At 38.7% G+C, this 27,615-nt stretch overlaps 1 protein-coding gene across 26 annotated transcripts in view; it reads left to right on the forward strand.

The window, feature by feature from the left end:
- Positions 1–27,615, forward strand: part of ERC1 (ELKS/RAB6-interacting/CAST family member 1) — a 384,984-nt gene that overhangs the window by 73,886 nt on the left and 283,483 nt on the right. For 14 of the 26 annotated variants that reach the window (XR_002344307.1, XR_002344308.1, XR_002344311.1 and 11 more), the window contains exons 3-7: positions 1,615–2,031; positions 12,823–12,897; positions 18,784–18,939; positions 20,165–20,257; positions 24,046–24,213. Coding sequence is in view for 15 of the 26 variants with exons in the window: in XM_021092971.1 (XP_020948630.1) it covers positions 1,615–2,031; positions 12,823–12,897; positions 18,784–18,939; positions 20,165–20,257; positions 24,046–24,213 (909 nt within the window). In the remaining 11 variants the exon portion in view is untranslated. The remainder of the gene's footprint in view (positions 1–1,614; positions 2,032–12,822; positions 12,898–18,783; positions 18,940–20,164; positions 20,258–24,045; positions 24,214–27,615) is intronic. The other 12 variants (XR_002344310.1, XR_002344314.1, XM_021092976.1 and 9 more) reach the window with 2 other exon arrangements.

Below are 27,615 nucleotides of genomic sequence, written 5' to 3' on the forward strand. Positions count from 1 at the left end.
ATTTTTGGGCTGTTTATTTCTAGTTCTGTGAAAAATATCATGGGTAATTTGATAGGGATCACATTAAATCTGTTGATTGCTTTGGGTAATATGGCCACTGTAACTATTAATTCTTCCATTCCAGGAGCATGGAATATCTTTCCATTTCTTTGAATCCTCTTTAAATTCCTTGATTAATGTTTTTTAGTTCTCAGCATATAAGTCTTTTCACCTCCTTGGTCAGGTTTATTCTTAGATATTTAATTTTTTGGGGGTGTCCTTTTAAAAGTACGTATTTTTTTGCATTTGTTTCCTAATATTTTGTTGTTAGCATACAGAAATGCAACTGATTTCTGAATGTTATCATATCTGCCACTTTGCTGAATTCATTGATCAGTCTGAGTAGTTTTTGTGTGGAGTCTTTAGGGTTTTCTATATATATAGTATCATGTCTTCTGTAGAGAGTGACAGTTTTACCTCTCCTCTTCTAGTTTGGATACCTTTTATTTCTTTTGTCTGATTGCTCTGGCCAGTGTTGAATAAAAGTGGTGAGAGTGGGCATCCTTGTCTTGTTCCAGATTTTAGTGGGAAGACTTTCAGCTTTTCTCCATTTAGTATTATTTGGCTGTGGGTTTGTGATAAATGGCTTTTATTTATGTTAAGGTATATTCCCTCTGTACCCACTTTGGTAAGAGTTTTTATCACCAATGGATATTGGATTTTGTCAAATACTTTTCCTGCATCTGTTGAGATGATGATGTGGTTTTTGAGTTTTCTTTTGTTAATGTGGTGTATGACATTATTTGATTTGCATATGTTGAACCATCCTTGTGAATTTGGGATGAATCCCACTTGGTCCTTGTGTATGATCTTTTTTATGTGTTGTTGGATTTGGTTGGCTAAAATTTTTTTGGGAATTTTTGCGTCTATATTCATCAGAGATACTGGTGTTTAATTTTCTTTTCTGGTAGTATCTTTGTCTGGTTTTGGTATTGGGATGATGGTGGTGGATTGCTTTAATTCAAATGCCAGCTCTTTTACTTACTAGATGATCTTGGGGCAAGTTCCTTAAGTCTCTGTAAGCCTGGTGTCGTCATCAGTAAAATTGAAATAATAGTACATGTGTTGTAGCGAGGAGTAAATGAAATAACACATAAAAAGTGCTTGGCACAATTTGGTATGCACTCATTAAATGTTTATTACTTAATGTGCAAATTGTAAAACACTTAACAGTCATTTTGTATTTTGATATTCCTTGTGGTTTTTTTGATAAAGTTATTTATATCATGTGTTTGTATTGCTATAGATTTCCTGTGTCTTTCCCCTCTCCTCAGCTTCAGTTCTGTGTAATACCTTGTGTTAATTTTGAACAATGTCTTTTAGTCATGGCTTAAGCAAAATGAAGAGCTGCTAGACTTTGTTTCCTGCTGGTAATAAAGACAAGTTACTGACATTTTACAGATTATCTCAATCATATTTAAAGGCAGTGTAAAACAAAATACTGTGAATCTGAATTTGCTAAATGCAGGGTTCTCAGCGCTCTGGTGGCTACTTTCTGACTGGCCCTATTCTGCTTTATTTTTGCTACTTGAGAAGGAAAGCTGATTTGGGTTTTCTTTTTTGTCTTGATTCTAGCACATGCAAATGACAATCCAGGCTCTGCAGGATGAATTGCGGATCCAGAGGGACCTGAACCAGCTGTTTCAACAAGATAGTAGCAGTAGGACTGGTGAACCTTGTGTGGCAGAGCTGACGGAGGAGAACTTTCAGAGGTTGCATGCTGAGCATGAGCGACAGGCCAAAGAACTCTTCCTTCTTCGAAAAACTCTGGAGGAAATGGAACTACGGATTGAGACTCAGAAGCAAACCCTGAATGCTCGGGATGAATCCATCAAGAAGCTTCTGGAGATGTTGCAGAGCAAGGGCCTTTCTGCTAAGGCTACTGAGGAAGACCATGAGAGAACAAGGAGACTGGCAGAGGCAGAGATGCACGTCCATCACCTAGAAAGCCTTTTGGACCAGAAGGAAAAAGAGAATGCTCTGTTGAGAGAGGTGAGTGACTGCTTTTTTTCAGTTGTTATGACTTACAGTCTTTTTTTCTAGATTTGTCAGCATTTTGGCCTAGATAAACTTAGATGCTCTCCTAGACTATTGGAAGGGAATTTCTTCTTTCATACTTAGGTTCTGTGCTGATTTCTATTCTAATTTGCTATGGGATGACATTAGCTGGTATGTATTCTGGCTTAATAATCTCCTGGATCTTTTTTTTCCCCCTCTTGGATTCTATAGACTCATTTTATTGCTACAGAGGGACAGAATTTTCTTGATTTGTTACTCATCTCTTGATTTGTTCATAGACACACACACACAACAAAGTCAGAATCAGAGTAGCTGTTGCTCAATTTTAAAATATTAGTAAATGAAAGTAAGCAGTTACCTCAGTTTAAGTGTGCTTATAAAGTCCTTGGCAGCAGTAATGGATATTTGCCCTATTTCCATGGAAACTGTTGCCTTGCTATAAAAGATACGTGATAAAAATCATTTGCTGCCATGGAGGCACAGCTAGAAAGAGTGATATAGAAGCGTACTGTCCCTTATTTTTCAGAGAGGAAACTCAGACTTTAGCTGACCACTGTGCCTATTGATAATTTTTCACTTTTCTAGGTAATGCTTTGTTTTCAAGAATTCATCTTTCATTGAATTTTAAAAAATTGACTGCTGTAATTCTCTATATAAGGTCAGAGACTTCAGATAACTTTAACAGTAGGATAGGGGGAAAAAAAATCTCAGGATTGTTTTTAGTGCCAGTCTGAATAATCCCTTTTAAAATGAAATGTGAGGAAGGAGGGCTAAAAGCAGCAAAACTTCCAACTTCCTATGATGATGGAAATGATCTATATATGCCCTGTATATTATGGTAGCCACCAACTGCATGTGACTGTTGAGCAATTGAAATGTGGCTGAGGAACTGAATTTTAAATTTTATTTAAATATAACTAATTTAAAATTAAAGTATCTCATGTAAGTAGTGGCTGCTGTATTAGTGCAGTGATGCATAACGTAATGTCACCAGCTTTTCTTTGTCTTTGTTGGCTGCGCCTGTGACACGTGGAAGTTCCCAGGTTCGGGATTGAACCTGTCACAGCAGTGACCCAAGCCACAGTAGTGATAACGCTGGATCCTTAACTGCTAGGCTACCAGGGAATGCCTCACCAGCTTTTCTTAATAATTTGTCTTGAGCATCTTTCTTTGTCAGTACATGTGGAGTTTTATAATTTCAGTTGAATTTATAATATTCCATTACATTTACATTACATTATCTCTTTTTTGTTGTTGTTGGTGGTGGTGTTTTTGTTTTGTTTTTCTTAAAGTTTTATTGAAATATAGTTAATTTGCAAGGTTGGGATAATTTCTGCTGTACAACAAGGTGACCCAGTCATACATATACGCATATCCATTCTCTCTCAGGTTCTTTTCCCGCATAGATGATCACAGAATATTGGGTAGAGTTCTCTTTGCTATACAGCAGGTCCCCGTTGACCAGTCATTCAGTATACCTCAGTGTGCATATGCCAATCCCAAACCCCCAGTCCATCCCTTCCATCTGCCTCCTGTCGCCTTTGGTAACCTTAAGTTTTTTAAAGTTGTGAGTCTGTTTCTTCTCTGCAAATAAGCTCATTTGTATCCTTTTTTAAGAGTCCACGTATAGGTGACATCATATTTTTTTTTAAATCTCTTCACTATGGAAAACTACTATTAATTTTTCATCATTATAAAAGTGTGCTGCACTGAATATCCCTAGCCATATATTCCTGTACGTTAAGTTTTTTCTTTAGGATGAACTCTCAGAAATGAATTTGCTCAGGGTGTGTACATGTTCAAAATTCTGAATGTCAGACTTGTCTTCCAGAATGATTGGAGCAATTTATCCTAACAGCGTATACTGTGTTTTTAATGGTTAATCTGCAGCTGTGTACATTACAGTCTTCAGATTACCAGACAGTACTGTTTTGGAGAATTTTCTATCAGTGTTTAGACACTATCCAAAGTTTCTTGCAGTTAACTTTGAAGAGTTTGTATTTTAATGAGGTAACCTGGAGCCTGCCATAGAACATGGTTAGAGAAGCTGTAATAATCTCAAACAGCATGCAGCATGAAAACCCTACCAGCATCGTGAGAACTTTGAATGTTACATTTTTGCTGCTTCTGTCCTGAATATTTCCACCTATGCCCATATATTTTTTGAGTTTTAGAGTTAATAAATCGTGAATAGTTAAGGATTGTGAAAAGCCACAGTGTTACTCTGGCAGAGTACAATCAGAAATATGGTGAATTTGAACAAGCAGTAGGAAGGAACATGAGTTTATGACACATTTTGAAATAACAAGCTCTACAAAATATCAAGTCGCACTTCTGAACATAATGTGGAAAGAAATATAGGCCTTGTTAGTTGTACCAGTGCCCAATTCCAGTTGCCGCTCGTAGTGTGGCATCCTCTTACAGAAAACACAGTCATGTGGATTAAAATTGTTTTAAGAGCCTGTGGAAGTGATTGCTTGAGTAACATGTTTAGAATGTTTGTTTTCCTTTCCCTTTCTCCTGCTTACCTTTAAGATTTAGCTCAGATTTCAGTTCTTCTGTGAAGTCTTCCCTGTGCAGCTCTATACATAGATGTAAATGAACCATTCATAGTACACCTACGTATGTGTTTCTTCATTGTTTGATTAATTTTTTGCATCAAGTTTATGGATGGATATATATAATTTATCTTGTCAGTGTCTAACAAATCCACAGTGGGTACTTAAGAAATGCTGGTTGAATAAGTTGAAACATTAGGAAAGATTTAAACGGGAAGCTTACAGAAGGAAGGATAGTTTTTCCAATTCTTTTTTATCGTACTGGATACTAAAACCCGATGAAGGTTAGAAAACAAATGAACTAAAACCCCAAACCAGTTTTGCTTATGAGTTTAGATACAGAAATTATAAATAAGATATTGGCAAGTAAAATCAGTGTATGATATAAGTGTAATATTCTGACCAAAAGGAGTTGATTCTAGGGCTTGATGTATCATTCACAGTTTTAGTTTGTAAAAGGTAAAAGGAAAAGACAACCTTACAGTGTTTGATAGCTATCTCAGAGACGTTAGATAAAATGTCACGGACACTTTGAAAACTAAACCAGATAAAAAGAATTGATCCTTTTACAGCATAAGTTAAATAGAAACAACTCAATAATATGCGCATTATAAACGTGTTTCAGACTAGTAGGGCCAGCATCGTGTTTACTGTGACATACCAGACATCACTAGAAGTTACAGGGAGGTCAAAGATAGCTATGTTCATCAATATTTAACATTATTGTAGAAGTGTTAGGCAGTGCAATTAGATAAGGAAAATCGAATAACTAATGTCAGTAGTGATAATGGAAAGGATGGAGCTACATTTTCATTACAGCATAGATGGGAGCATTAATATAAACATGTTGTTTTCCCCCAACTCTGTATATTTAATGTAATCCCAATACAAATATTCTTGAAACATGCCCAAATGATGTTGCAGTTTATTTGCAAGAAGAGCAGTGTAGGAACACTTGTTTAAAGCAGATCATGATATATGTATTTTGAGCTCAGTCATATTAAAATGTGTGATTCTGGCACAGTATTAGATAGCTAGATGGATGAAACAGAACCTGAAAATAATATAGTTATGATGCCTGTTTTGGAATAATGGCCATCTATTTGGAAAACAATTACATAGTTACATTAAATTAGATTTTAGGTGAAGAGCTACTTCTTAAAGAATAAAAACACTGAAAGAAAATGTAAGTAAAAAGCTTTTACTGTTAATCTTGAGATAGGAAAGAGTCTTTTACTGCCATAGCAAGAACCTTAAATAATTAAATTTGTGTATGTTAGAAAGTCCAGTTAACAAAAGTTAAAATGATAATTTGGGGTAAAGCTTTGTAACATGTGGCTGGACTATTACGTAAAGATTGTTGGTGATTTATTTGGAGGCATTTCCTTCTTTCTAGCACATTAAACAGTGGTATGTCTTACAATCAGTGGCATCTTAGATTTGATGAAATACAGTAACATTAAAATAGCACTCATATCCAGGAACGTTTGTGACTAGATTTCCATTTTCTTTATGAGCACGATTCTGTAAATAGCAGGTCAGTAATTCCCCCAAATAAAAGACACAGAAGAAAATATTAAAAATTTAAATTAAGCATTGTATTTTCTGTTTGTACCAAAATTACATTGTTATGTGACTTGCTGTTAGATTTTGTATTGTTTACTGGAGTGCCTTTCCTTTGATGGATAGAAGAGTGAAGACATCTATAGGACAAGTAGTGAACTGCAGTCAAGACATGGTTAGTGCCTGAGGCCTGGGCATATGGAATTTTAACAGGCTTTACAAGTGATTCTGTTAAACACCAACTTTTGATTTTCAGTCTATTGGCAGAATATACTAAGTTGGCTGTGGAATTTTTGTTTTTTGTTTCTCTTTTTACACATGCAGTATATGGAAGTTCCCAGGCCAGGAATCAAACTTGAGCCACAGCAGTGACAATTACTGGATCCTTAACCCACTGAGCCACCAGGAAACTCTAGCTATGTAATTTTTGGATCAGCAGTCCATATGCATTCCTGGCATTGTCTATAGGCTGCATAAATAATGTATTTCAGATCTGTATGTCCTTCTTTTTTTTAAAAAAGTATGGAGAGTTCCCATTGTGGCTTAGGTGGTTAAGAACCTGACTAGTATCCATGAGGATATGGGTTCGATCCCTGAGCTTGCTCAGTGGGTTAAGGATCTGGCCTTGCCGTGAGCTGAGGCATAGGTTGCAGATGCTGCTCAGATCTGGTGTTGCTGTGGCTGTGGCATAGGCCAGCAGCTGCAGCTCTAATTTAACCTCTAGCCTGGGAACTTCCATATGCCGCAGGTGTGGCTGTTAAAGTAAACAAACAAATAAATAAATTTTAAAAATGTAGATCCTTGAGTTCTCCTCTGGTGCAGTGGGTTAAGGATCTGGCATTGCACTGCAGCAGCTTAAGCAGGAACTTCAACATGCCAGGGTGTGGCCAAAATAGATAAATGAAACGTAGATCCTATTGTGATGAATAAAATACTAAATTGTTTTAAAATATTTACATATATGCTAATTTTTGTCTCTGTAATATTTCAGTCAACAACCCTTGTTTAGTACAACTGTTGTCATGTTAGGATTTGCCGAAGTGTTTGAGGTTAAAAGTCCTACTGTTTGACTAGGTCTGGGCTAGTCATTCTGACTCTTAACGAGCATATCTGAGGAATGCCTGTCTGTATCTTTGGCAGTTGTAGGGTAAAAGCAGAGAAGCTGTAGGGGAAAAAAAGAGAAATAAATATATATACACAAAAAACAGGAACAATGGACAGAGAATAGAAGGAACTGAAAAAAGAAAAAGGTGACCCTAGTTAGTTTGCCCTTTCTTTGTGATTGTAGAAAATGCAAAGTTACATAGGTTTCCCCCCCCTTCTTTTTGGTGTGTTATATGTATCTCTGTTCCATCTGACAGGAAGATAGGTTTTCGCAGAATAATGCCGTTACTAGAGGTGGTAGAAGGTTGAAGTGCAATACTGTCTGTCATTGGATGAATTGAGATACAGAAAGGAGTGAGGGCTCTTTCTTCAATTCTCTGTGTCAAGTATAGTAAGCCCAGAACCTGCGTGCGAGATTTAAATCTGTTGAAGGGCATCTACCTTTGAACCAGGGTGCTGGGGGCTAAAACTGAAACCTGAAAAAAAAGAAATTTCAGACATAAGTACTACTTGTCAATCACAAATATTTCTTTTTCTCAGTTGTGTAGGTAAATGTTAACATACTTTTAAAAGGAAACTACCAATGGAAGAGGGAAATTTTGTTCGTAAATTGTTTTCTTTCTCTAGTCAGTATTCTTTTTTTTTTTTTTGTCTTTTTGCCATTTCTTGGGCTGCTCTCACGGCATATGGAGGTTCCCAGGCTAGGGGTCCAATCGAGCTGTAGCCACCGGCCTACACCAGAGCCACAGCAATGTGGGATCTGAGCCACATCTGCGACCTACACCACAGCTAACAGCAATGCCGGATCCTTCTTTTTTTTTCATCTTTACCATTTCTTGGGCCGCTCCCATGGCATATGGAGGTTCCCAGGCTAGGGGTCGAATCGGAGCTGTAGCTGCCAGCCTATGCCAGAGCCACAGCAATGTGGGATCTGAGCCGCGTCTGTGACCTACACCACAGCTCACGGCAACACCGGATCCTTAACCCGCTGAGCAAGGCCAGGGATGGAACTCGAAACCTCATGGTTCCTAGTTGGATTCGTTAACCACTGAGCCATGACGGGAACTCCAGTATTCTTTAAATTAATGAAAGAAAATGAACACATTTTCTACTGGGTACCACAGTTGACAGTGTAATTCTACCTGCACTTTAATTTTTTTTCTGTTCTTTTTAGGGCTGAACCTGCAGCATATGGTGGTTCCAGGCTAGTGATTGAATCGGAACTACAGCTGCCAGCCTACACCACAGCCACAGCAACACGGGATCTGAGCGCATATGTGACCTACACCACAGCTCACAGCAACACTGGATCCTTAGCCCACTGATCTAGGCCAGGGATTGAACCTGTGTTCTCATGGATACTAGTCGGATTCATTTCTGCTGAGCCAGGACGGGAACTCCTAATTTTTTTTTAATGAAAATTTTCAGACTAAAAAGAGCAAAATAAAGCAAGCATATAGTATGTTCTACTTCTTACATTTGTTTGAATAGTGCATTCTTCTTTTTTTTCCTTTTTAGGGCCGCACCCATGTCATATGGAGGTTCCCAGGCCAGGGGTTGAATCGGAGCTACGGCTTCTGGCCTACGCCACAGCCACAGCCACAGCCACAGCCACAGCAACTCCAGAACCAAGCTGAGTCTGCGACCTACACCACAGCTTACGGCAACGCTGGACTCTTAACCCACTGAGTGAGGCCAGATAATGAACCTGCAACCTCATAGTTCCTAGTCGGATTCGTTTCTGGTGCACCATGAGGGGAACTCCTTCTGTTTCGTTTTGTTTTTGAATAGTGCATTCATTTTTATTTCCAGAGTCTTCTCTCTTTATTAACAGGGTTTGAGTCAGGCTTGTACCCTGTGTGTGGGGGGAGTTTATCAGACCACTGAGCTTGAATGTGCAGGCCTTGGAATGGTTATAAGCGATGGGTTTTAAAATGTCTTAATAGGAAAGCTTTATGCTTGTGAGTGGTTTAAAGTTCATCCTAGTTCCTTAGCAGAGCAGGATTTTTTTATTCAAATGGATTTCCGCTTTTTTATATATTGCTTATATGCTTGCCAGAGTTTAAAGAGAAATTGTAATAGTTTCACCTTAAAGCATTTGGAAATTTACCTAATTTAGAAGAAGGTAATGGGAAAGAGATCAGATAAATTAGTTCAGTATCTGAACTGTGAGGTATTTCAAAGAAATGCAATTTTAATATATCAAGTGAGGTACAGAATTATTTTTTCTTTTTAGGGCCGCACCTGCAGCATGTGGAAGTTGCCCTGCATAAGGGTCTGATCAGAGTTGCAGCTGCCCGCTTACACCACAGCCACAGCAACTCCAGATCCAAGCTGCATCTGCGACCTACAGCACAGCCCATGGCTGGATCCTTAACCCCTCTGAGCGGGGCCAGGGATCAAACCTACATCCTCATGGATACTAGTTGGGTTGTTTCTGTTGAGCCACAACGGGAACGCCCAAGAAATAATATAGGAAAAATGTGAAGTGTAGGTCACAGGACTTTATTAATAGGTGAAATTATTTAGAATTAGAAGGATTTGTTTTATTTTGTTTACACATTTTAAAGTTTTGCATTCATTTATTAAACATGTATTGTTAAATATCTGTGTGACTCCCATTGCCTGTTTACAATATAGTGAATAGATTAAGTGTGGACAAGCTGGGGCTGGGAGGTAACTGATGAGTTTATTGCTTTCATGGAAGTGAGAGATTGTTATGGTCTGAACTAGCATGTTCAGATTTTGTTCTAGATTAACATGTTCTGGGTTTTACTGTCTTTATTAATGAAGTGTTCTTAAATTTTTTATTATTATTTAAAAAAATTATAGTTGATTTACAATGTTGTGCCAGTTTCTGCTGTACAGAACCCATTCATACATACAGTCCTTTTCTTATCTTATTTTCAGTCATGGTCTATCCCAAGAGACTGGATATAGTTCTTAATGAAGTGTTTTTTCTTACAAGCATTAATTGTGGATTAACATGGCCCTTACAAGCCTTGCTTTTAGACTCTTTTGGGGCTAGTCTTGATGGCCTTTCCTCCAGGGCTAGACTCCCTCTGCTCCTAAGATGTGGCCTTTCTGGTGTCTATCCTCAGTGCCTCTGATGTTTTCTCCAACTTTGGCTATTTGGGGCTTGAATTTTTTCCAGCCCCATGTCAGTTCAGGTCGTTGCTCAGCTCATAGCTCTCTGTTAGTTGTTCTGTCCCTAGTAGTTGTTCTGTGTCTGACATTGTAGAGTCTTTCCCTGTGTGTGCACACTTTGTATTTGGCCAAAGACTCCAGGGGACCTCTGTCAGTTTAGATACTATTGCTTTCCTGGCTAGCTACCTTCTTTGTGCTATTCTGCTCTGCTCGTTTCTGCTATCTTTAGGACTCTTACCTGTTGGTCTGTCTTCTGAGCTCTGCAGGACTGCTCTTTTCTGTTTGGTCTTCCTATCCCTATATCACATATTGGATAGCAACTCTGGACTGTGACCTTGTTAGTTTCTCTTCTCTCAAGGAGCATGGTCTTGTGCTTCTTGTTTTCCAGTGTCTAAAAAGTTTCTTCATGCATTTGTCTAATTTTAAAATAGATTATGACAAGAGGGCCAGTCTTCTACCTGTTACAGTCAGGTTGTATTAACCTTATAGAGAGTGACAAGTCAATGGGAAACTCATTGAAGAATTTAAAACAGACTAGTACCATGATTTGTGCTTTATCAAGATGACCTCCATTGCTTTCTTTAAAATGGACAGAGGAAATGGAAGGAAATTTAACTAGAGGCTATTGTAGCAATCGAGGCTTAAACTAACTGGAAGTGGAGTGAATGTTAAATTCAAGAGCTATTTTGAAGATAGAACAATCAGGACCTGCTCTAGAATTGGTGGTAGGAAATGCAGATCGGGGAGGAATGAATGGAGACACTCTGGTGTTTGGTGTGAGCCACCGGCAGGGTAGTGCCATTTAAGGAGATAGGAATACCCCTCAGTCATCAGAGGAGGGTCTAGAATAGAGGGGAGAAAATCAAGAGTTTTGTTTTGGGTAAAATAAGTTTGAGTTACTTAGTAGACATCTATACAGAGATGTCAAGTAGGCAGGCAGAGGGCAGTCTAGAAGTTCACCAGCACTGTCCACACGGAAAGTATCCATCTCTATTCTCTGGGGTCATTATAGGCCATCCCAGGGTAATTTGTAATTACTGACTGACAGAGATGTTCACAAAATCTGACAGGAAAATAGCCTGAGAAGGTCTGGTAGCTTCAGGGTAATCCTTGAAGACCCTAACTGAATTCTACTGTCTCCTTCTTTTCTGATCCTGAATGCACTGATATTTGGATTGAAAAAAAATAGCTGTTTTTCTGACATTTGTTAAACATAGCCTATTTTGGAAACTCATTCAACAATCTTACCTTCTTCGTTTTTTTCTCCTCCTTCTTTTTTTTTTTTTTTTTTTTTTTTTTTAACCTGCAGCATATGGAACTTCTCGAGCTAGGGGTCAAATCAGAGCTGCAGTTACCATCCTACATCATAGCCATGGTAATGCCAGATCCGAGCTGCCATCTGCAACCTATACCATAGCTCATGGCAACACTGGATCCTTTAACCCACTGAGTGAAGCCTGGGATTGAACCCAAATCCTCATGGATACTAGTTGAGTTCTTAACCTGCTGAGCCACAATGGGAACTCCCTTACCTTCTTTTTTTTTCTGATTGTAGCCCCTCTGGAGCGAGATTTCCATCCTAGGTGGCCAGGTGGCTATTGCAGTGGGAGGAGATGGCTGTGGAAAGGGTATTGTCAACACAGATGCTTTCAGTAGCTTTCACAGTGCAGTCCATGACTGCTTTGATTTCTCCTTTTGTTTTATTTTATTTATTTATTTATTTTTGCTTTGTAGGGCCACACCCGCGGCACATGGAAGTTCTCAGGCTAGGGGTTGAATCAGAGCTGTAGCTGCTGGCCTACACCACAGCCGCATCAATGCAGGATCCGAGCCGAGTCTGCAACGTACACCACAGCTCACCGCAACACCAGATCCTTAATCCACTGAGCGAGGCCAGGGATTAAATCTGTATCCTCATGGATGCTAGTCAGATTCGTTAACTGCTGAGCCAAGAGGGGAACTCCTGATTTCTCCTTTTAAAAGGGGAATATTTCTAACCCCCTTTTGAATTGTTTGGAGTTCTGAGAATGTCTTGGAGTCATGTGGAAGAGTGATACACAAGCCTGGGAATGTGCTGGAGTGTGAGTTGTCGTAGTGGCTCAGTGTGTGAAACCAGGTGTTCAGAGACAGTCACGCTCCTGAGACCCTTAGCCCCAATGCAGTCTGTGGGTTTCCTGGTCTGCAGGAAAAGGTCCAGGAAACAGAAAGTCATCAGTGTCTCCCAAGGCTGTAGTAATGCAGCTACTGCTCCTCACCTCTCCACTCCCCCTCTGAAGAAAGAGTGAAAAGGAGGGCGCTTACTCTCTCTTGCTTCTCTTTTATTTTTTAATTTTTTTTAATGATTTTTATTTTTTCCATTATAGTTGGTTTGTCTCTTGTTTCTCTTCTGTAGGAGATGCATCGGAGATTTGAGAATGCCCCGGATTCTGCCAAAACTAAAGCTCTGCAAACTGTTATTGAGATGAAGGTAAGTGAGACCTTACTTAGTTAGGAATCTTACATGTCAGTTCACACTTTCAAGTGGCCATACTTTCACATGTGAGTTTCAGAAAGTGGTATGTAGTAATATTTCACTTATTTTGTAGACTGAGAAGAAATAGTAAGATTTAATGAAAGTGACCCATTAAAAGAACTTCAGTTTCATTTCCTTTTGTCCAGCATTTCTTGAAATCAGCTGTCCTCAAACCTTTTGATCTCAGGTCACTTTTTCTCTTAAAGTGACTCATTTTACCCATTTTTAAGAAAATGTTTGCTGATTATCAAGTTTGTCAGTTTTTCTCTGAAATGAGAATAGGGCTTTATGAAGGAAGTATGTGATTCAGCTGGCAGCCCAGGAGCACCCAGTGCTAGCCTGGGGAGCAGTGGAAGTGCCTGGATCCTTCCTGTTTCATCACATGGAACATTAAAAGGTACTTACTCAATAGTTGAGTACTGAGTAGGACTTTTTTTTTTTTTTTTTTTTTTTTTGCGTAGCTACATGTGGAAGTTCCTGGGCCGGGGGTCAAACTTGCGCCATAGCAGTGATCCTTGCCACAGCAATGACAAAGCTGGATCCCCAACCATCAGGCTACCAGGGAATTCCACCAAGGACATTCTTAGGTGAAGCAGTGTTTGCAAAATTTTCTTATTTATCTTTTTTGACTGAGAGTGCCTGACACTGAAGAATAACAGTGACTGCTAGTACCCTCTGGTGCTGTTGTGGTTGTCCTGAGTCATTCGAGTTTTTGCCCATCTTCAGTGCAAATATTAACATGGTGGAAAAGGCATGTAAAGTCATAGTATTATTAGGAAAATAGTTTTGACTTCACAAAAGGACGAGGAGGCACCCCCTGGGTTCCACAGACCATACTTTGAAGACCTCAGCTTTAAGTTAATGAATAATGCAAGAAACTGTGAATCACAGCAGAAAGTTAACTCAGAAAAAGACTGAAAGGAAATTCTACAATTAAAAAAGAAAAAGTTAATGAATAGTTGGAAATCTTTAGGCTGTACATTTATACTACTTGGTGATTAAGATCTTGCCTTCTGAGTTAAATTCCCTAGATTCAGAATCTGGCTTTACTTAATTAGTGCATAACATAGAAGAAGTGCCTAACCTCTTCATGCCTCAATTTCTTTGTTGATAAATAGTGATAATAACAGTACCTGTTCCATGGGTTGTTTTGTGGTTAAATTAGTTAAAGCAAGTAAAACACTTTAAACAGGACCTGGCACATAGTAAACATTTAATCAATGTTACCTGTTATTGCTATTATTATTTTTATTACCAATGTATTCTTTCTTACAAAAGGCGGAAGACTGTTACAGATAGGAGCTCCTCTACCCCCAACCCCCATTTCTCTCTCTCCCTCGTGCACTCTCTCTCTCTTTTTTTCTTAAGGGATGCACCTGTGGCATGTGGAAGTTCCCAGGCTAGGGGTCCAATTGGAGCTGTAGTTGCTGGCCTACACCACAGCCACAGCAACACTAGATTCAAGCCAAGTCTGTGACCTACACCACAGCTCATGGTAACACCAGATCCTTTAACCCACTGAGCGAGGCCAGCCAGGTATTGAACCCTCATCCTCATGGATGCTAGTTAGGTTCGTTTCCATTGAGCCCTGATGGGAAGTTCCTCTGTCTCTTTTTGAAACTTCATATCCCCTAAAAAGTTTGACAGAGTGTTTTGTATTGTGGTCTTTCATTTAATATTTGTTGATGTGACAAGAATATTTAGTTTTTGGTATATAAATAGCTTTATGTAAATAAATATTTCTCAAGTACAGTTCTGAGAACCTATTTCTTAGATGATTTCCTCTTAAAATTTAGTTTATATTGTATACATCTTTATTCTTACTGGGGGAAGAGTTTACCAAACAAATTCCAAATTAGCGGATTCTGAGTTCTTTGTAGTTAGACAGTTATTAGTCTTGAACATAATCTTGTAAAAAGTCTTTAGAAAGGTTTAATTGCATGTTCACATTTCCAACATGTTTATTTGTACATGTGATTTCCTGATCCCTGTTGGAACCTAAAAATAAAACACATGAGTCTCTCTATTTACGGAATTATTTTACCTGCCTTTTGACAGCATGGGGAAGTGTACCAGTTTTAACTGGCAGTAACTCTATTTTAGGTTGTATTAATTTTCGGCCATCCTACTAAGAAGGAAGAGATTCCAAAATCCTAGTGGCCCAGTGGGGTCAGGTTGTTGTTATGTTGAAATCACAGCTGAAATAGTTAAGATGCTGAGAGTGGCATGAGCTTGAGAGAATTGTGAAGCTCTGGAGAGAAGGAAAAGGAAGCTGATTGGTAGACTGTGAAAGAGCCTGCAGGTCTTCAAGGTGACATAATATCTTTTCTCTTTCCTCCTCTCCATCCTCCTCCCTTCTCCCACCCCTGTACTTGTTTCAGTCTTTTCCCTCTGCTCCCTTCTCTATTCTTCTTTAATTTTTTTCTTTTTCCTTTAGCTGTGGAGGAGCAGGAAAGAATTACCAGACTGCTGTAGGGTTAGAGTTTTGCTGAGTAGATATAGCAGAATTACTGGGATGCACATGAATTGAAGGAGTGGTTTGGATGATCAGTCCAGGAATGTAGCCTGGATTGGAAGGAAGAGAATTCAGAGTGGACTGACAGGTTGGATGAAAAAGTGAAAGGAAAGTGGGGATCTCTATGAGATGGAAGAAAGGCAGTTAATGAGAGTGACGATGTGACAGGCCTGGGAGGAGAGTCCTGGGTGATGTGGTATTGAAAACTGGATACTAAAATGGACTGGAGGATGAGTTCATTAGAATTAAGGATGTCAAGGATTTCAGACATTAAAATCCTAGGATGATGGCAAGAGTGGCATTTGAAGGAAAGGTTGATTGTGAGCCAGGTGCTGAAGACTTCACATGGGCAGGGCTGATTGGGAAGTCCCTTGGTGCAGCAGTGAGGACGGGGAGAGAAGAAGAGAAGGAGCTTTAAAGGGAAGGGCATTGAGAAGCCTCGAGGATGCCCACACTTTCCCTGCTGATTTTTGGTGCTGGAGGATTAGTGAACCTCACTGGAGAGAGTTTGGGGAGATTATATCCATTGGGGATGCCAGGGTTTACTTGGGGTAGGGGACAACTTTTGAAAAGAAATTGAAGATTTGGGAAATTGAAGATTTTGGGAAATTGAAGATTTGGAGCAGAGGATTTCAATGGGCTCTGGGGGGGTTAATGATGGGAGACCCAGGGCTGGGAAAGTACAGAGTAGTAAGATGATAAAGAATTTACTGACTTCATTTATATATATTATGCATTCTAGGAGTAAGAAACCTCCTTGGAAAGACTCTCCTCAAACCCAGCCCGAGTGCTGGTTGAGTTGGTGGTAGAACTAGTCAGGCATATCAGGCATTCATTTTCTGGTCTCATCCTAGAGAGCAGCCTGCAGGTTCTTTTCAGGGTAGTCAGTGCCTGCCTCCTGGCTTTCAGAGCTGCAGTTATGATCTCAGTGCATGATTTCATGGTGCTCGATTGGTAGTGAAGTTGCTGATTTGGTCAAGAGCAGCCTCTCTATCTGGGTTGGGATTAGGGGAGAAAATGGATGTTTCTTTTCTTTTTTTTTTTAAGGTCCACGCCTTCGGCACATGGAGGTTCCAAGGCTAGGGGTTGAATTGGAGCCACAAGCACTGGCCTACGCCACAGCCACAGCAACACAGGATCCGAGCCACGTCTGTGACCTACACCACAGCTCACGGCAATGCCAGATCCTTAACTCACTGAGGCCAGGGACTGAATAAGAGTCCTCATGGATACTAGTTGGGTTCCTTACCTGAGACTCAGCAGGAAATCCGGATAATGTTTCTTGGAAAGGGCCTTGTAGGGGCTTCGTGGAGGTGGAGGCTGTGCCATGTGTAAAGCCAGGGTTCTCAGCTGGAGGCTGCTTTGTCTTATGTGGACACCAGTGATGCTAGAAATATGTCCTCTCTCTCTGCTGTCCTCTTTCCTTACCACCCAGGCTGATGTCAGAGGTGAACCACATTTCACTTTCCTTCATTTGCTGGCTAGTCACATGCCAGTACCTATCACTTCAGTCATTCTTGAGGCACAACATCCTGATATTTCCAGGAAGATTTAGGGTGATCTTAGAAGTGAATTTTCAGATAGTGCATTTGAAGTAGTTTATTTATTCCTTATGGGCCAGGATAATTTAAAATGAGTAAATCAAAATCCTGGTTTGGAGTGTCTTTTGATTGTATTAATTTAATATTTTTAGAGTGTCTTTGATTGTATTAATTTAATATTTTAAATTTTGAACCAAATCTAACTTTCATTTGAATAAATATGTAAAAGAAAATTTTCATTGGTTATTTTTAAAGGTAATACAATGCAAGTCTAAAAATGGCTGGTTGTAATTACTTCGTGATAAATCCTTTAACTTTTTTTTTTTTCCCCCACTTTTAGGGCTGCACCCTGTGGCAAATGGAAGTTCCCAGGCGCCAGGCCCAAGAAGAGCTGCAGCCACCAGCCTACGCCATAGCAACACCAGATCTGAGTTGTCTGCAACCTATACCACAGCTCACAGCAATGCCAGATCCTTAACCCACTGAGCGAAGCCAGTCATGGAACCTGCAGCCTCATAGATGTTAGTTGGGTTCGTTAACCACTGAGCCACGGGGTTCCCAGGACTCGGGTTCAATCCCTGGCCTTGCTCAGGGAATTAAGGATCTGGTGTTGTCATGAACTGTGGTGTAGGTCGCAGACAAAGCTCAGATCCAGCATTGCTGTGGCTCTGGCATAGGCTGGCAATTATAGTTCCAATTGAACTCCTAGCCTAGGAACCTTCATATGCTGCAGGTGTGGCCCTCAAAGACAAAAAGACCAAAAAAAAAAAGGCCTCTGAACCACAATGGGAACTCCAAATCCTTTGACTCTTATCTGCATGCTCTTGGAGTTATGATAGCAAGGAACGTCAGTCAAGACATCCTTGAGATAAAGTGAAAAAAAGGAAAGTCAATCCCAGAATTTCTTCCTAGAGGAATGGTTTCCTCTAATATTCCAAATAAACTAAGCTATACTTAATTTATGTTCTTTAAGTTATTTCTTAGATGATTAAGCATATCAATTATAGATGTAAAAGTATTTTATCTTGGAGTTTTCTGTAGGTGGTATCTAAAGTAATCTGTGGATAAACTAGATACTGTGACAGACAAAAACCAAGAAAATGAGTATAGAAGGATATTGTTTTAGGAGGTGATATTTGTGGTGATGCTGATTTACAAGGACAGAGATGTTTCTTTTAAAAAATTATTGTGAAATATTTCAAATGCATGGTGAAGTATAGCAAACAAGTAAAGTAAGTAATATAGTTGTCCTCCCTTATCTGCAGGTGATATGTTCTAAGATCCTCAGTCTTGGACGGGTGGGATGTTAACAAATCTTTATTAATGTAGATATAGTCAAACACCATTGTATAAATCTTTGAAACTTTCTTACTCTTCTCACCACTCCTTTAGGGGAAGAAATAAACCTTTTAGGGGTTGCCAGGTAAAATGGTAAAATATTATAGCTAGAAAAGGTTTTACTGATAATATTACAGAATTTTTCACCAGAAGTTTGTTGACCATAAAGTACCAAACAACTTTAGTTTTCCATTGCTGCTTCTTTAATTGATACTCTCAACTTTAATCAGACGGGTGCAAAGGAAGGAGTAGAGGAAAAATCATAGATCCTAGTCCTCCTTCTCCCACCCAAATGGCCATGAAGGATATATTTTAGAAGCAAGATGCCAGTGGTAGTTTTTCTTAATATTTGTTTATCTTTATTAATTTAAACATCTGCAAAAGAGACTTACTCGATTTCTGATTTTTTGTGAATACTTTAATGTCTAAATCTTCTGTTGCCCTTAGGATTCAAAAATTTCCTCTATGGAGCGTGGGCTCCGAGACTTGGAAGAAGAGATTCAGATGCTGAAATCAAATGGGGCTTTGAGTACTGAGGAACGAGAAGAAGAAATGAAGCAAATGGAGGTCTATCGCAGCCATTCCAAGTTTATGAAAAATAAGGTAATGGTGTGTGCTAATGTGATTTTTAAAAGGGGTTTGAAAAATTGATGCATATTCCTACTTCGGTGATGGTGGACTTCACGCTGTTTTATCAGGTATCAGGGAAGACTACTTGTAATTCTTTCAGATAGAGCTTGACCAGGATTAAAGTCAGAATTATTGATGTCATATAGTTATCTCAGATTTCACTTAAAAGAAAATTACCTGTAAGAGGCTAAGTATGTATTATCACAGTTTAACATTTCATGTCTGTCATTACCTCTGAGGTGATTTGTAGAATTACATCCAGATGAGTTTTTCTCACTATATGAAACGTTCCCTGCCTCTTGTGAAAGATTTTAAAAGTCGAAACCCTAAGAGGCTGAACACCCTCTTCCTTTTTTCCCTGAAATGGCTTAAATAAAATCGTGTTTTCCCTTCAAACACAGTTCCCTAGAGGAAAGCCCTTTGCACTTTCCCTTGGAGAAGGTCCTTGTGGATCGGGCTTATTGTTTCCCTTGTGCACTTGGGGTGCATGCACAGTGAGATGGATGGGTCAGTCTGTGTTTTCACCTCAGTCACCGTGTTCCTTCCTTAGAGCAAAGGCGTTTAGTGTGATTCTATAAACTACTTTAGGCAAATTGCAGGATTTAGTTTATTACATTTATCAGTTTATCAGGTTTGTTGTGTTTTAATTAAATAGCCTCATGTCAATTACGGAATATTAGCTAGAACATAATTCCCCTCCCCACCCCCAGCCGGCCCCCATATCCCAGTTGTGTTAGTTCCCCAGTTCCTTAGGCGTGAACACTGTTCCTTTCATGATACAACTGTAACTCCTTCCCCATTTCTGGCTTCTTGCTGCAATGCCCATACCTGCACAGAAGTCAGTAAGATGTTCCTCTATTTTAAGAACCTGTTATCAACGACTACAGCCAATTTCATCTAACTTTTAGAACTTAAAAATTCACATGTCCAACTTTCTGTTTTGATTTTTCACTCTAATGAGAATGAAATGGAATATAATCTCTGCTTCCCATTTGCTGATTAGCACATTCCGTCCATTTGAAAAACCCTGAGGAAAGAGAGAACCCGAGTAGGGTCCTTTGATGAGGGAATTAGGGGAACAGATTTGATCATGTTCTATAAGTTATTGTTCTTTTCAGTTATTGCTCTGGCTCAAAAGCAGATGATAAGAAGACCTAAGCTGACACAAAAGTGAAAAAGACTAACAATGTCGTGACAGGTAGAGCAACTGAAGGAGGAGCTAAATTCCAAAGAGGCTCAAGGGGAGGAGCTGAAAAAGAGAGCGGCTGGTCTTCAGGCCGAGGTCTTTGCCGTAAGATTTATTCTCTGCGTGCGGTGGTCCCACAGTGGGACCCTGCTGCTCTGGCTCTGGGTGCTCACACTTTCTTGCTCTGTGGCTGGCAGCTTTGCCCAGTACTAGCACTAACCAGCCTGCTCTGCTCTTTAACCGACTCCTGTTTACCAGTTTGACCCAAATGTCGCCTTGTGTGCAGTGAGCCCTCACATGCTCTGGAAGCCCTGTCCCTGGTTTTTATTGTTGCTCTGTCACTGTATGGATGGTACCTCAAAGCTTGTTTTTTTCTCCATACTTTTCCTGTTACTGAATTTATATGAGTGGTCTCTCTTCTTAATACAAAGAAATGCAGATGTTCTAGGTCCATCAACCAGTGTTTATTTGAATTTGATTTCTTGAGTAAAGTACTTTACCTTCATATGTAGACTTCACCTTTAAGCCCCAGTAGGTGATTTTGCAATAAATTTTACTTTCGTTAGACAGATGTGTAGGAAGTGATTAGCTGATTTAGAGTTATCTAGTAAATTAGAAGTAGCATGAAACTTAGTCTCTAAATCTAGTTTAGTCTTCTGTGTAGAAAACTTTTTTTTTTTTTTTTGTCTTTTTGCTATTTCTTTGGGCCGCTCCTGTGGCATATGGAGGTTCCCAGGCTAGGGGTCGAATCGGAACTGTAGCCACTGGCCTACGCCAGAGCCACAGCAACGCGGGATCCGAGCCTCGTCTGCAACCTACACCACAGCTCACGGCAACGCTGGATCGTTAACCCACTGAGCAAGGGCAGGGACCAAACCCGCAACCTCATGGTTCCTAGTCGGATTCGTTAACCACTGCGCCACGACGGGAACTCCCTGTGTAGAAAACTTGAAATTCCATTTCACACTGTAATAAAATAATTCTAATGAAACAGCTAACCCTTGAGTACTTATTATAAGCATTTTGTAACCTACTAAGGTAGGTATATTATCAACTCAATTTATGGATAAGGAGACTAAGGTAACAGTGGTGCTCAGGAAACACAGCTCATAAGAGGCAGAGTTTAATTTTTGGATAAGCCATCTAGTTCCAGAGCCTGGGCTGATGAGCTCTCCACTCCTCTGCCCCTGTGCTCAGCCATGCACATTTGTCTCAGAGGTGTCAGGAAAACTGCTTCTGAAAATAATGGTGGGATAAGACTGGAATGCAGCATTAAAAAAAAAAAACAAAACTCAAAACTTTTGCTAATTTAGTGTACTTGGTATTTATGAACCACTTTACAGTATAGATAGAAGAGTTAGATATTTTGTCTAAAAGGGTCCAGTTTGGTTTGTGGTAACTATGTATTGTCTAGAGAAGTTGATCTATAAATTTTTTCATCAGCACTATTATTAATTTCTTTTTGTGTTTAAAACAGACTAAGCACATTCTATACATTGTGTGTATGTATGGAAGTATTTATCTTTTTTTTTTTTTTTGCTTTTGAGGGCCACATCAGCAGCATATGGAGGTTCCCAGGCAAGGGATCGAATCAGAGCTGCAGCTGCCAGCCTACACCACCGCCACAGCAATGCCAGATCCTAACTCACTGAGTGAGGCCAGGGAGTGAACCCAAATCCTAGTCGGGTTTGTTACTGTTGAGCCATTATGGGAACTCCTCCATACTTTGTTTTCTCTCACCCGAACACAACACAGTGGCACTAATTTGCTTTCTCCCTCTTACTGATTAGGAACTAAGGCTTAAAGAGTAATTATTCTAGAAGACATGCTCTTCCTCACATGTGATTGGCTACACAGCCTTATGCTTCTAACTTTTAAGGAAAATTTGTGCTTCTAAACTTCTCTTTCCATTTAGAATATTTTCTTCCCTTATTCTCAGTCTTTATGGTCAATATAGCATTATTTGGAGATTTTTTAATAATGCAGATGATGAGGAAACTGAGACTTTGTATATTTTTTGATCACATGATCAGAAGTAGCTGGAAATTTGAGTAATCTTTAAGCCACAGTTCTTTAGCTGATGAGATGAGAATGTTTTGATCATTTCTCCTAAGTATTCATACAACACATGTATTCTTAGTGCATTCAGTTTGTTAGGGATGGTACAATATAAGGTGTGTTTTTTATTGGTAAAGGGATGTCCTGAAAGATGCTACACCATTATGGTATGTGGTACCTCCTGGGTACCTATCTGTATTAAAGGATGGAAATAGCTGCTGTTTACGGTTATTTTCCATTGATGCTCTAGAGTATCCGAGAGTACTTTGCATTCACTGAGCACACAGAAATATTTGTTGAATGAATGAATAATTACATTTGTAAAGAGATTTTATGCATATGATAAAAGTGCTTGTCTTCCTGCAGAAACAAGAGTAAATTAGTGCTTCTTAAAAGTCTAATTTTATTTAAAATAAAATTTATTTCATATTTCCTCATGGGAAATTGTTGTCAAAAGCTTTGTCCCTTACACCTAAGATTATTACAGTTAAAATACTTCAGATATGTTCAGTTTTAAAAAAAGTATTTTTTCATCAGTGATACTGAAATTGCTGACTCCTTGTCAAATTTATACTTCCAGTAATGAGTCTATATTTTAGTAGATAGATATCTTGCTAATATAAAATAATACATTATATAAAAGTAGATCTGATTTCTGTTAATTTGGCTTACATTTGGAATAAAAGACTATATAGGTTATTAGAAACAGTAGAAATATAAAGTAGATGTTTGAGATAAAATGTGTTCTAAGTTAAGATGAGAAAAAAATTATGGGGAGTTGAAAGAAAGAGTGGCACTGTTGATTTATGGATTACTCTGTCAGAGTAATTCAAATTCACATTACACATGTAGATTCTTATAGAATGAGATGTTATGCATTCTTTATTTAGATTAGATTAACTTTTATCCATTTTGTTGATATGACATGTTGTAGTTGGTATAACTTTTGTCAGTGGAATCTTTTTTTAGGTCAGTACCCCCAATTCATCAAAAAAAAAGTACAGGATTTTTTTTTTTTTTTTTTTTTTTTGCTTTTTAGGGCCACACTTGCAGCATATGGAAGTTCCCAGGCTAGGGTACATCAAAGCTGCAGCTGCTGGCCTACGCCACAGCAGCATGGGATATGAGTTGTGTCTGCAACCTACACCACAGCTCGCAGCAACACCAGATCCTTAACCCACTGAGTGAGGCCAGGTATCAAACCTGAGTCCTCATGGATACTAGGCAGGTTTGTTACTGCTGAGCCACAATGGGAACTCCCCAAAATTATAGGATTTTTAAAAAGCACATGTTTATAATGTCACTTAGTGGCTTTTTATGATAAGGACTTTATGTAAAATTTCATTGAGAATGAAAGAAAAAATGAAAAAATAAAGCAGCAGCAGCTTTTGAATTTAAATAGCAATGCTAGGAAATTTTTTTTCTTTCTTTCTGTATTATATCTCCACTAATCCTGCTTTATGTTTTGAAGTTTATTATGACTTAATAAAAGGAAAACTGTTTCAGTAATCTTCAGATGCTTACTTATCTTTCACAGTTACCTAATTGGATTGGGATTTTTCTCTTTCTACTCTTTTCCAAGGGATTTCAAAAAACGTTTAGGAGATACAATAAGTGGAAAATGAAAATTTTACTATTAGTTGAATAAGCTTTGTCTTTTTTTTTTTTTGGAGGAGTTGGTTATCTAAGATTAGATGATGCAAAGAGTTGAATTATGTCCTGTCATAAAATTAATGCTGTGTATTTAGTGACCTGGATCAGTTAGAAATCTAGATCAGAAGTGCTGGTTTTATTTCTTTTTTTTTTTCCTTACACTGTTTTCTTTTCTTCCCTAGATTGGTCAGGTGAAGCAGGAATTGTCCAGGAAGGACACAGAACTACTAGCCCTACAGACAAAGCTAGAAACACTCACAAACCAGTTCTCAGACAGCAAGCAGCACATTGAAGTGTTGAAGGAGTCCTTGACGGCTAAGGAGCAGAGGGCCGCCATCCTGCAGACTGAGGTAACGGAAACTGAGATTTGCACAGGGTCTATTCCCTGGCACCTTTTCATATTTGTTACCAGTGCACTTTTGTTAGGTTTTGAGATATGGGAGCTATGAATAATGTTATAATGAATTCTTTAGAAATGTGATCCGTTGTTGTACTAAACTATCTTGTTTCTGTTGTTCTTGGATCTAACAAATTAAAACTAGGGCAACTTGGAGTTCCTGTCGTGGCGCAGTGGTTAACGAATCCGACTAGGAACCATGAGGTCGAGGGTTCGATCCCTGCCCTTGCTCAGTGGGTTAACGATCTGGCGTGGTGTAGGTTGCAGACGAGGCTCGGATCCCGCATTGCTGTGGCTCTGGCGTAGGCCAGGAGCTGCAGCTCCGATTCAGCCCCTAGCCTGGGAACCTCCATGTGCTGCGGGAGCGGCCCAAAGAAATAGCAAAAAGACAAAAAAAAAAAAAAAAAAAAAAAAAAAACTAGGGCAGCTTATGTGTTTTGATACTTTGGACTTTGATTAAGTCTGTTCTAAGTATACTTTAAACTAACATTATGAAATGAAAAGACATTTGTAAAAGTTTCTGTCTTCACCCATGGCAAATCTTGCAGTCATGAATCCCGGTGGGCTTGGTCAGCCTATGTTGGGTTATTAAGTGTTCTCAATTTTTAGTATTATGATTAGCTTTAAGTAGGCAAATTGCAGAGTCTAGAAATGTTTGAGATAAATTTCGTTTTGAACTAAGGATCATTAGACAACGTGCCTTCATATCCTGTTTGAAAATAAAGTTAGCTTTCAAGATCTTAGAAGATTGTCTAGTCTCTCATTCATGATTTGAAATAAGAACACACTAATTTTAAACAGATGAAAACCTATCATATTTGTAGTGAGAAGTAATTGATGATGTTCTTTTGGTTTACTGTCTTAAGGAAAATATTTTCTGAAGAACTCGAGGAGCTAGAACATTTAGGTTGAAATAGGTCAGCAGTTTTGCTTTGTAGAGGAAAAATAAAGCTTATTATAGTATAGAGTAGTTTTTTTGTTTTCTCTTGAAAAACCTGATAATAGATAAATAAAAGCATAGTTTAATGAAAGAAAGGAATTGGATAGGAAAAAGAATGCATAAGAATATCATGGACCCAGAAGTACCAAATCTTTAAGTGAGGAGGAATGGGAAAATGACCAAAATATTTCATGTAATATTTTCTTTCTTTCTTTCTTTCTTTCTTTCTTTCTTTCTTTCTTTCTTTCTTTCTTTCTTTCTTTCTTTCTTTCTTTCTTTCTTTTTTACACGTTGGGACTTTGTTGAAAATGACAGATTTGGGTGATATATTTATGATTTTCCTTGAAACTTATGCTTTTTTATTTATTTTAAATTTTTATTTATATATATTTTTGGCTGTGCCTGTGTCATGTGGAAGTTCCCAGGCCAGGGACTGAACTGGAGCCACAGCAGTGACAACACCGGATCCTTAACTCCCTGAGCCACAAGGGAACTCCTACTTTTCCTATGTTAATTATGTTTCTATTTTATTATGATATTAGCTCCTTACCTCAGAGGGATGTTTTGGGTATACTTAGGCTTAGCCAGAGCCTGGAGTCACAGCTCTGAGTTTGAATTTGTGTCACCACCTACTACCAGGTGCAGGATCTGGGCATGTTACTTAGATTCATGGTGTCACATCTTAACACATCTGTGAGATGAAGAGGAGTGCCTTCCTCATTAGGTCGTTGTTAGCGCTAAACTAATTCATTCATGTTTGGTGCCTGGCACATATTAAGGTCTTTGTACATCAGTTATTGACATCGTTATGATTCTTGTAATACAGTCAGCTAATATATATAACTGTGATAAGAGAATATTGTTGCTTTTCTATTCATTGGCATACATTTTATGTAGACGTTCTGATATTTAATATTTTTATCATGCTAAAGTAAGTTTTATGTGGGGAACTGCAGATATAGAATTATCTGGAAAATGTTACCTCAAATTTATTAATTTATGGCTTTATTAGAGTTTTTCACATCAGTACCTGGGGTGCATGCAGTATTTCAAAAGAGTCAGAAGAGGGCGCCAGTGTCTCAGAAGTGACCCTACTACCAAGTTGGCTGCTCTTATAGCATTGGATGGAGGAGGTGGCAGGTGTGTGAATCAGAGAACCAGGCAGTTGGGTAATGATAATGCAAACACTTAAAAGCTTGTCACAATCTAATAGATGACTTCTTCCCCTTGGCATCCCTCTCACAAAGTGTTCTTATTAGCTAGGTCTTGCACAGATGGGCTTGTGATTGGTTTCTTGTACCCTAGAGAGCAAAGACTGTATTGTGGTCATTCTTGGATGGTTTTTATATATGTTTTTAGCCATTGTGGGAGTAACTGAGTTTCACCAATTACCCCTGTAAGTTATTAGGACAACTGCTCAAATATAAATGTCTCATTCTAAAAGATAATAGTAGAAAAGCGAAGTTCCTTTTGATTTGGGATGATTATATGAATGTTATATGCCAGATTATTAGGATTTACTTTTTTTCGTTACTCTGGTGACACTTGACAAGGGTCACTTTTTCCAAAGCAGCTTTCTCCTGTTGGGTCCTATAAAAGGCAGTTTGAACCAGCTTTTTGAAAGTTCTCACCTATTTCTATAATTTGTTCTTAATCTCTTCCTCTTCTCTGAAGCTATCTTAGACTTTCATCTAGCTCTCAAATCACTAAATTTAGGCACATATGAAAAAGAACATGGATTAAGGAGTTTAAAAAAATTTTTAAACTCTTTAAGGAACAGCAGGATTGGGAAAAGACCTGATTTTTTCCTGTCGAGGGTGAGGGAGCGAGGTCATTTTGTGTGGGCAGTGTATAATTTATAGTATCCATGGAATTGTTCCCATTTAATCTCCTTTAATCTGTCGATGGTCACAGAGGTGGTCTGGATTTAGTAGCATAGTGGTCAAAAGCATGGACTTTGGAGCCACACCTAGGCTTGAAACACGGTATTCTATATTTATTATGTGACCTTGGATGAATTACTTTACCTCTTTAATCTGCCGTTTTTTCATCTGTCAGTGAGGATAGTAATAATACCAACTTCCTAAGCTTAGAATAGATGTTTAATGTGGCTAGAACAGATTTTAATTATGAGCTCTCATCTGAATTTGAAGGGATATATTAAATATTACTGGGTTAAAATATCACCATTTTTTTTAAATTATAAATTTATAGGCCCCTCACTTCATTTTGTGCAAATAAACTGTGTACTAAGGAATGGCACACCTCTACCCTTGGCTTTTTTGAATTTTCTCTGAGCTTGTCAAATTTTTGTTGGATTGAGGTGTCAAAAAGAACTCAATGCAGTTGGTTGAAATAGGCTTTTAAAAAGGCTTATTTGGAGTTCCATCGTGGCTCCGTGGTTAACGAATCTGA

The sequence above is a fragment of the Sus scrofa genome, chromosome 5, assembly GCF_000003025.6.
Source record: "Sus scrofa isolate TJ Tabasco breed Duroc chromosome 5, Sscrofa11.1, whole genome shotgun sequence".
NCBI classification, from domain to species: Eukaryota; Metazoa; Chordata; class Mammalia; order Artiodactyla; family Suidae; genus Sus; species Sus scrofa.